Source organism: Barbus barbus (assembly GCF_936440315.1).
Source record: "Barbus barbus genome assembly, chromosome: 18".
NCBI lineage: Eukaryota > Metazoa > Chordata > Actinopteri > Cypriniformes > Cyprinidae > Barbus > Barbus barbus.
Genome location: NC_136746.1, coordinates 31,571,396 through 31,582,502, shown reverse-complemented (window position 1 = coordinate 31,582,502; position 11,107 = coordinate 31,571,396). Strand labels below are relative to the sequence as shown.

The 11,107-nt window shown below is 40.7% G+C and overlaps 1 protein-coding gene across 1 annotated transcript; it reads left to right on the top strand.

Moving 5' to 3' along the window:
- Nucleotides 1-581: 581 nt before the first annotated feature.
- Nucleotides 582-1,532, top strand: LOC306884170 (transmembrane protein 121-like; the record flags this gene model as incomplete). Its single annotated transcript, XM_079439888.1, has 1 exon — nucleotides 582-1,532. The coding sequence occupies one exon, from the start codon at nucleotides 582-584 to the stop codon at nucleotides 1,530-1,532; it is 951 nt and encodes a 316-aa protein (XP_079296014.1).
- Nucleotides 1,533-11,107: the final 9,575 nt, after the last annotated feature.

Sequence of the window (11,107 nt, the reverse complement as noted above, 5' to 3'; positions counted from 1 at the left end):
GGTGTCACTTTATTTTGATGGTTTCTTTAACACATTCAAATGACCATACGTATCATTGCACCTACATGTCTACAAACTCTCATTAGAGTGTTAGTAGAGTATTAGTAGACTGGTAGGGTTAGGGTTAGAATAAGTTGACATGTACTTGCAAAGTTACTTATATTCAGTACAATGTCTGTTGGGACAATATCAAAATAAAGAGTTAGCAGATATTAATCAGACAGTCTACTAATACTCTGATTAGAGTTAGAGAGACATGTAGGTGCAAAGTTACTTGTCAACAGAATGCTCAAAATGGACCATCAAAATAAAGTGCTACCCACATAAATAAAAATCTAAATATAAAAAACTTTCAAGGATTTATGATGCTGATGACTGTTAAATGCATCATCACAGTCTTGTCAAAAGGATCCATTGTATCTAAACATATTAGCTTCAATGGTTTACACATATTTGGACTTGCATCTTGGTGATCGACGTATTTTGTTTGTGTCCAGCTAGTGAATCCTGGAGCTCCATGGGAGCAGTGCTGAGGAGCAGAAGACTCTGAATCCTCTCGGTTCAGGGAAGAGGTCAGCAAGATGGTGCCACCACCTCCTACCAACAAGCCGCACGTTTGCTTGTCCACCATCGTGATCATGAGCAGCATGGTGCTGATGGACGCCTACCTGGTGGAGCAGAACCACGGCCCGCGGAAGATCGGCATCTGCATCATGGTGACAGTGGGAGACCTCTGCTTCCTCATCGTGCTGCGATACGTGGCGGTGTGGGTCGGGGCCGAAGTGAGGATGGCAAAACGAGGCTACGCCATGATACTTTGGTTCCTTTACATCTTCGTCTTGGAGATTAAGGTATATTTTGTTTACCAGAACTACAAGTCTGACCGTAAGAGCATGGACGTATTAGCTCGGAAAGCTCTGACGCTCCTGCTCTCCATCAGTATTCCTGTGCTGTTCGTGATCCTGGTCGCTATCGAGCACATGGAGTACGTGAAGGCTTTCAAGAAGAAGGAGGAGATCAGAAATCGTTTGTTCTGGGTGGTAGTGGATCTGCTGGACATTCTAGACATCCAGGCCAACCTGTGGGAGCCGCAGAAGAAAGGGCTTCCGCTCTGGGCCGAGGGACTGATGTTTTTCTACTGTTATATTCTTCTTTTAGTGCTGCCCTGCGTGTCTCTGAGTGAGATCAGCATGCAGGGCATCAACATCAGTCCTCACAAGATGATGCTCTACCCCATTCTGAGTTTGGTAACTATTAACATCGTCACTCTTTTCATCCGTGGAGGGAATATGCTCCTCTATAAGGACAACAGAGTGTCTGGGATACTCATGGCCAAGAACATCCTTGCCATCGTTCTGAAGACATGTAGCTTTGTGCAGTACAGGAGACAGTTGCAGAGCGCCCCGCCTGTGTTTGGAGTGGAATTACAGAAGAACTCTGTGGCGTCGGGTCGATCAGGTCAGACTCCTCCACAGGGGGTGCTGCAGGAGCAAACGCCGCTGCCCGAGGTCACCAGGTGTGAACGCACGTGACCCGGAATCTGAAGACTACCTGCACAAGGAAACACACATCTCTGATGAAACCATGTGGATGTAAGCTACATATTGCTAGCTTCATTATTTTCATCTGAGAGAAATACAAGTGGAGCGTAATGGAATGAAGGTAGTAGAGCCCGACCAATATGGGTTTTTAGGGGGCTGATACCTATACCAACGTTTATAATCTGCGTTATATGTTCTGTAAAAAACTTTTTATTTCGGCGCCATATTCACTGATACGATATATCTGCGACAGGCTCATATCTGCAAAACAATATATTGGTTGGGCTCATATACATTTACATTGCATACTATGCCAGCTTTCTAAGTATGTCACTGGACAAACTCCAAATTTTAAAATGGTCATGCTCATCTGGGGTTCAGGTTTGGCTGGTTACTTTGGTCCAGTTTGGTCCTGCTGGTAGATGTGGAATACACTATCTGATGGTATGCAGAGATTCTAAAACATTGCGTGCAGAAACTTAGTAGAACTTTCACTAGAGACTGATGATTTCTAGAGGCTCTTGACTTGGTATTTGTCTCATCTGCTGACGTCACAGCTCAGGATAGTGACTAGTGAAGAGTTGGGAATGCTTTGAGACACAGGCCTAGTGAAAATGATTCAGCAAACTACAGTTATTTTTAAAAAATGATCGTGTCAAACTGGTGCACTGCTTTAAAAACCAAACAGGACACAGTAAACTCGTAACTCATAAAATAGTTACGTTTTCTCAAGAGATCAGGGCTGCATTTTCCCAAAAGCATCGTAAGCTTAAGTTGATCGTAGCTCTGTTGGTTTCAATGGGTCTACAATGTATTTAAGCTTACGATGCTTTTGGGAAACACAGCCCAGGTTGGTCTTTCCAGCATGGAGTATGATAGTAAACCATTTCAACCACAGTTTGATCAGAAATGGTGTTGTAAAAGCGTAACAGACACTGTTATTTTGAGAAGATCAAAAAGCCTGCCTCATAAATGGAAAGTGTCATCATTACTCAAACACATTATGAGATTTACAGCAATCGTAACATTTGTATCAAAAGAAAAAAAAATATTGTGATTAATTTGTTTATTTATTTTCTAATCAAGCAATATGATAAAAGATAAATAAAATAAAATGAAAAAAGACAAAAAACCACTAAAGCAACAAACGTCCTTTTAGTTGAAAAAGGGGGAAAGATTTTTTTTTTAATGTGATGCTTTGATAGAGAGTTGTATACACCGTTATGTGTTTGTTACAGCACGTTTTACTCCGGTCAGACACACAAATGTACTGATTAGACTGAAGATAGAGTATGTTTCATGTCCTAATTACAATTCTGATGAGGGTTTTTAATTAAACAGCGTTACAAAGGGAAAATGACCAGTGATTCTCCTCTCTTCATTTTATTCTCCAATTAGCCGCTATCTAATTGCAAATGTAGTTCCTTTTTGCCAACACCATTTATCTGAAAATGCCCTTTTAACACCTTGCCCAATCTGCTTAGTTTTCAATGAATGAAGTGTTCAGTGAAAGAAGACAAAACTATTATAGTATGTTACTGTTGCAGATGATGTTTAATTTTATCATGTTTGATGTTAGTTATGAATTAACAGAATGAATGTACTGCTGTGTGAATAACTTCCAACAGATGAAGAAAACACACTGCCCTAACAAGCCTGTTACTGCTCACGCATTTGCGTACCAGACATGTAATGGAAGAAGCTGCCAGAGATTCACTTTAACAGAATCCTGGGAAACTGAAGCATCTCAGAACACTGTGTTAAAGATGCATAGTCCTGGAAGGGAGAAAAACGTTACTGCAGAGTCACTTTAAAGTCTACATGAAACAGCATTCATGCCTCTTTTACCTTTACCATCTGAGGTATTTAGTGATTTAATCCATGAGGAACTGAAATGAGGAATGTTTCACATCATTTAGTAAATGTATATTTCATGTTAACCTTAAGCATTTGATTGACAAAGGTTTGGTGTTGACTTGTTTTGTCTTAATCTAGTCTTCTAGTATTTCTCTAGTATTGGTGTATGTGCGTGTTTCTTCATCATTCCCACGAAAGCAGGATGTTCAATGGTCGTAATATTCTCAGGTTATATTTGTAACCACTAAAATAAATTATGACTGAGACTTCTTATTGATGTTCTATGAAAGCGCATGGATTGAACAAATAACAGGGCATGCAGCCCATCACCTTTCTATAGGAATATTTAATGCATCCATTTGTTGTGCTGTTTATACATCAATGTGTAATTTTGCATGCATTTTGTGTTTGAAATCTACCATTGACTTTCATTGGTAGATCATGTGTGTGCAGAGCATGCTGGGATATTTTTTATTCCCACTGAGACAAACCAACAGAGTTTTAAATGATCGCCTTCTTAAATTCTGCCTTGGAGGAGGCTGCCACATTTTCTGATTTAACAATGTGACTCTGCTTTGTTGCATTTTGTACAGTGAAATTATTTCAGTCCCAATTCACACGGTGCATGAGGTGAGATCAGATAAGAAGTTCCTCTGAAAGCTGTTCAGATTAAAATTCATTTGCAGTGAGATTGGTTTATTTAATCTATTTGTTCTTTTTAGAGCTTGACACCCGCAGTCCAGATTGGTTAGTGAATAAAGACACATTCTTTATCTTTAAGTAGGACTGCATAGGTAAAAATTTAAATTTCTCAAATCAAATCTTAGATGGCAAGTGCGAAAAATTTAAAGCTGACGAGTGGATTTTGCATATCAAATGCAAATAAAATATAACTAAATACGTGAAATATGCAAGACTGAATAAAAAAATTAATCTCTTAACTATTGTTGCACACATCTCTCCCCCTGCACAGTGTGGCTCTTCTCTACCTTTTTGTTTTTTGTTAACAGCATGCTCAAAAGATGCTTCATTAATGAAGTTAAATGAATTCAAAACAATCTATTTAAAATACACAGAGGAGGAATGTCAGCAGAATGTGCATTTCTAACTCTCTCCTGTCTGTCTGATCAAGCTCGACGATATTAAATCGATCTTTAACTCGATGATCTCCATCTGCCCTTCCATCCTCTCGTCCTCTGACCTTGAGTATATATATCTTGAGTTCAGCCGCTGGGGCATCTCTTCTCTGTTCTTCTGCTCTCTCCTGCATGTGTCTCTGTAATTAAAGAACGAGCTCCAGCTGTCACGTCTAACAAACCTCTCGCTCCATCGGATTCAGAGGAACGCTGCTAGTTTGGTGTGTTAGTGGTGCACTTAAAACTTAAATGAATTCTCTGAAATCTTTATGAAAACTTAAATGTGATACATAAAATAACATTTAGAGTCATTCAAATAAATAAACAGATAATATTATTCTCATAATTATTTTAACCCTTATGTATTTAAATAAAATTGCCTCTAAAATCGTTAAAATGTCTGTTAAAAAAAAACAAAACACAAAAATCTGAGATTACACCAAGGCCATACTATGAATTTGATTAGCAGTGAAACTTCATCAGGTGCATCATAGAAACAGGGTTGAGAAGCACTGCATTGGATGCTTACAGTTCCTCATCCACCAAAATACTTCAAGCAAAACATATTTGATTCCTGCATAACTGACCTGCAATTTCTGTTGGTAGATCTTGAATGGCATCACTCATCTATTATAATCTCTCTGCTAAAACCCTTCATGATTTCTCCTAAAGACCGTACAGCGAACATGACGTCTTGAGCTTCTGCAGCTGCCCAAACTAAAGTTGCTAACTGTCTATAAAAAACTTTATCACAACAGTAAACTCGAGCAGAGCTGCAGTCACTGTATTTACTGTACCGCTTTGATTAAAGTTACTCAGCTTTTGTTTGTTACGCCTCTGGGGAAGGAGGCGAAAAGCTCCTGAAAACTCAAAAGTCATTAAAGTTCATTGTGAACACTGCATGGATGAAGGCTTAGGGATGTTCCCTGAGGGAGGTATTCCAGTATCCGTATCACACTGGCTTAGTTTTATGCAAATAATTTGAGTCAAAAAATTGATAAAATCTGGAGGATTTCTCATAGATGTATGCTGAGTTCCATTGAGAGTTTACACATAAAAACTCCCCTCTCTTGACTTATCAGAAATCATTTTTTGGTCTGCATCTGTTAATTCAGCATTCATTTCTTCAGGTTATTCTTCAGTAGTAACTGTCTAGGCAGTTGAATACAGAAATAAACTAATGCTGATGAATGATAATGAATACATACAGTAGCCGCATTGGAAAAATGTGCTTCTACCCAACCTTTGCAAAACTCCAAAAAACTATACATATGTGGGCCTGGAGCACAAAAGCAGTCATAAGTAGCACAGGTATATTTGTAGCAATAGCCAACAATACATTGTATGGGTCAAAATTATCAATTTTTCTTTTATGCCAAAAATCATTAGGATATTAAGTAAAGATCATGTTCCATGAAGATATTTTGTAAATTTCCTACCGTTCATATATCAAAACTTCATTTTTGATTAGTAATATGCATTGCTAAGGACTTCATTTGGACAACTTTAAAGGAGATTTTCTCAATATTTAGATTTATTTGCACCCTCAGATTCCAGATTTACAAATAGTTGTATCTCAGCCAAATATTGTCCTGTCCTAACAAACCATACATCAATGGAAAGATATTTATTCAGAATAAATTGACCCTTATGACTGGTTTTGTGGTCCAGGGTCACATATAATCGAAACACCATATTAAACATTACATGCAGTAAAACACCAGCAACAATAATGGATTTTTTTTCAGTGAGTCTGTGTTACAGCTACATTTGTTTAAAGATCTAATTATCAGAAATTGGTTTGATAACTTGGCTTACTCTCACATCTAAACATTGCCTAAAAATCTAAAATTGGACTTTAAAAAGCACACAAAAAATATACTAGCGGTTAAAAAAAATCGACAGTATTTTATGGTGCATGGAGCGTGGCATAAAAATCTTCTTTGGGAAATTAATTGTTTGTTTAGCATGCCCAACTAATGCTGTTAATCTGAACTTCTCTTCAAAACTCTGCCTACAGCTGAGTGAAAGAGATGTGTTTTGGAGGGTCTGGCTGTGTTTCGGTGGCTCTCTCGTGTGATGAAAGATGATCACGAGGGCGAGACATGTTCGCTCGTCTCGGCCTGCTGTGGCTCCGTAATTGTTTAAAGCAATCGATTGCCTTCTGCTCAGTCAGTTTCTCTTATCTGCTTCTGGTCTCTAAAAGCCACATTATCACTGAAGGGCTTTTGTGTCATAAACTGTATGTGCCTTTGTTCCACTTTCTGCACAGGAATGGGTACTGATATCTGCACACACTTTAAGTTCTTCCATTTATTATGTATTGTGGTGTGAAGCTATCTTTCACAATCAAATAGAGACAAAACATCATTCCTATAAGACTTTATGGCCACATTTTAATAGTTAAGAGAAAGCCCTGAGTGGGCAGGAGTAAAATGGATTACTTCTTTATAAGAGAAGCATAGCAAATATCTTCTACCAGTGATTAAACTCTGATAGACATATCCCCAGGTGTCGGAAATAACAGCTAGTTAAAGTCACACACGTTAAGAGTCACACACTGCTAGTTCAACTGAGAAAAAAACATAAATACTAACAAATTAAACATTAAAGATTAATGTATTAGCATTTTGTTGCAGTAATATAACATATACAACTAAGATAAATAGGTCAAACTAAAGCAGTTATGTAGTCAGCTGGTCTGATCGCTTACGAAACCGCGTGAACTACTTTACCCGTCATTGTACAGATGTTCAGAACTCCGTTAACCATCAAATCTGTCTCAGATATTTCTCCTAAACACACACAAGAGAAAGAAAAAAAAAAAGACACAAATGAGATGTAAATAGCGTTGCATTTGTGACATGCAAGCACCTCAGATCCTTTTATCATAGATGAATTAAAAGAGAAATGTTTGAGTTCATATTGAGATCTCGGACTCTGAGATCTTCAACGCTAGAGGAGACAAAGCTGTGAAAGCTTTATTCTGAAGAGAACGTCTCAGGTTACATACAGGTCCTTCTCAAAAAATTAGCATATTGTGATAAAGTTCATTATTTTCTGTAATGTACTGATAAACATTAGACTTTCATATATTTTAGATTCATTACAACACAACTGAAGTAGTTCAAGCCTTTTATTGTTTTAATATTGATGATTTTGGCATACAGCTCATGAAAACCCAAAATTCCTATCTCAAAAAATTAGCATATCATGAAAAGGTTCTCTAAACGAGCTATTAACCTAATCATCTGAATCAACTAATTAACTCTAAACACCTGCAAAAGATTCCTGAGGCTTTTAAAAACTCCCAGCCTGGTTCATTACTCAAAACCGCAATCATGGGTAAGACTGCCGACCTGACTGCTGTCCAGAAGGCCATCATTGACACCCTCAAGCAAGAGGGTAAGACACAGAAAGACATTTCTGAACGAATAGGCTGTTCCCAGAGTGCTGTATCAAGGCACCTCAGTGGGAAGTCTGTGGGAAGGAAAAAGTGTGGCAGAAAACGCAGCACAACGAGAAGAGGTGACCGGACCCTGAGGAAGATTGTGGAGAAGGACCGATTCCAGACCTTGGGGGACCTGCGGAAGCAGTGGACTGAGTCTGGAGTAGAAACATCCAGAGCCACCGTGTACAGGCGTGTGCAGGAAATGGGCTACAGGTGCCGCATTCCCCAGGTCAAGCCACTTTTGAACCAGAAACAGCGGCAGAAGCGCCTGACCTGGGCTACAGAGAAGCAGCACTGGACTGTTGCTCAGTGGTCCAAAGTACTTTTTTCGGATGAAAGCAAATTTTGCATGTCATTCGGAAATCAAGGTGCCAGAGTCTGGAGGAAGACTGGGGAGAGGGAAATGCCAAAATGCCTGAAGTCCAGTGTCAAGTACCCACAGTCAGTGATGCTGGTGTTGGTCCACTGTGTTTTATCAAGGGCAGGGTCAATGCAGCTAGCTATCAGGAGATTTTGGAGCACTTCATGCTTCCATCTGCTGAAAAGCTTTATGGAGATGAAGATTTCATTTTTCAGCACGACCTGGCACCTGCTCACAGTGCCAAAACCACTGGTAAATGGTTTACTGACCATGGTATTACTGTGCTCAATTGGCCTGCCAACTCTCCTGACCTGAACCCCATAGAGAATCTGTGGGATATTGTGAAGAGAAAGTTGAGAGACGCAAGACCCAACACTCTGGATGAGCTTAAGGCCGCTATCGAAGCATCCTGGGCCTCCATAACACCTCAGCAGTGGCACAGGCTGATTGCCTCCATGCCACGCCGCATTGAAGCAGTCATTTCTGCAAAAGGATTCCCGACCAAGTATTGAGTGCATAACTGAACATAATTATTTGAAGGTTGACTTTTTTTTGTATTAAAAACACTTTTCTTTTATTGGTCGGATGAAATATGCTAATTTTTTGAGATAGGAATTTTGGGTTTTCATGAGCTGTATGCCAAAATCATCAATATTAAAACAATAAAAGGCTTGAACTACTTCAGTTGTGTTGTAATGAATCTAAAATATATGAAAGTCTAATGTTTATCAGTACATTACAGAAAATAATTAACTTTATCACAATATGCTAATTTTTTGAGAAGGACCTGTATGTAACCATGGTTCCCTGAGAATAGGGAACGAGACACTGCGTCCTCTAGAGGTCGCTATGGGTGAACTCTATGGGTACGCATACCTCCGCTATGGGTGACCCGTGTCTGAGGCATACATACAAAAACACCACATGTTGGCCGGCGACAGCCTATGATGTCACTACCGGCGTGACCGCAGTATAAAGTGGTGCTGGGAAAATACGTCATTCACTTCTTCATCTGAAGCTTGCATCTGAAACATGGCACCGAACCTAGAGGACGCAGGGAACTATTCTCAGGGAACCATGGTTACATATGTAACCTGAGACGTTCCCCTTCGAACTGCGTCCTCTTGGGGTCGCTATGGGGAACAGAATACCCACGCCACCATGCTGAGGGGAGTGCAAGCCAAGCACAAAAGGCGAGCACTAAGTACCAACTCTACCCGGCTAAGGGAGTTGCCCCTGGTACGGTACGACGGCTGTCAGTGACATTATCCCCTTCAGCCAAAGGCCTGAGCTGCATACCCCAGAACTTATCTGTTAGGGGCCGGGCCTCCTGGACCCAGGGTAGAGCTCAAAGGCTTGGAATCAGAAGAAGAGATTCCTTTAAGGGGATACGACCAAGCGCATCAAGAACTGATGTTAAAAGACCCGGAGGTCCTAGGCATTGTAGTGCTGGAGACCTGATGACCAAGGAGGCTCCCACAGAAACCTACGACTGGGCCACACGATCCAGGGGTATGAGGCCGGAAACAGGGCTCTCATCCTAGCCTGGATCTAGTATCGATGAGTGAAGTCATCACTGCACTGCGTCGAAGGAAAGAGGTGAAAACACACAAAACGACAGGTCCAGAAACTGCAAAGAATGGCTAACAATACCAGTGAACTGTAAAACTGGATCGTACTCACCCATCCATGGTTCCTGCACATGAGATCAGTCCCGGAGGCGAAGTCCAAAGAGTCGGGTACGGACCATCAGTAAGGTAGTTTCTATGAAACATAGAACTTAACCAAAACATCATAAGTCGAGCACAGAGACTGCAATATTTTTAAACGCAGGTTCCTAGGCTCCCACCTAACCTCGGTCAGGTGGAATTAACGGTGGTTGCAGGGGAATTAGAGCAGAGAAGATGAGGGCAGATGACAGGCCCCCTGAGGGAAGGGAGTAGATTTTCAAGTGTTACTCTGGTCCGGACGAGAGTATTGAGAATGCCTCGTCTGGATCACCTCCCTCAGGTCTTGCCTACCTCTCTTTGACCCGCGCCTCCCTCTAGCCCTACCCGCAAGCGGGGGAAGGGCACGAGTCGCGACACTAGCCTTCTGTGCCCATCTCTGATCCCCAGATGGAGATGGGCCAGGACCCCTGCATTGTCCGGACTGTAACGGACAGAGCGTTACTTGGTTTTATTTTATTTTTGTACTTTAGTACTTCTATTTTTGTTGCTTTCATAGTGTGATGTATTTGGGTCACATGTAGTACCACTAAGAGCAGCTGGAGGGCCTAGAGGTAAACGGGCATATAAGCTCGCTCGATCACCATAGAGTAAGTCAGTTCATTTGGTAGAGGGAAACCATTTGGTGGAACTCATGCTACCAGCTTGCTCTTTAAGTCCTTGGTTGAGAACTCTGAGTTTTTGCTCTTCTGTGAGTATTGTTTGATTTATTTACCTGACAACATGTCTGTATTATGAAGTTACTAATGTCAGCCTTTTGCTTTCTTTTTAGCAGGGACTTTGTTTTGCCTATGCCTACACCTGTTTTTTTCTTCAAATGATTCATATGCCATTGATCATATGCATCTTAAATCACCTCTGGATGGAGTACAACGTGTGTACAACGACGATCCAGGCTGGTAGTGAAACTACCGCGTGTGGGTTCTTCCAACGCAGCACACACTACAGCAACACGCCGAACACCAACGACGCTGGGGATTTAATAACCTTGCATCGCACTCAAATATCTTAAAACATTCTCATCTCTCTTCAAT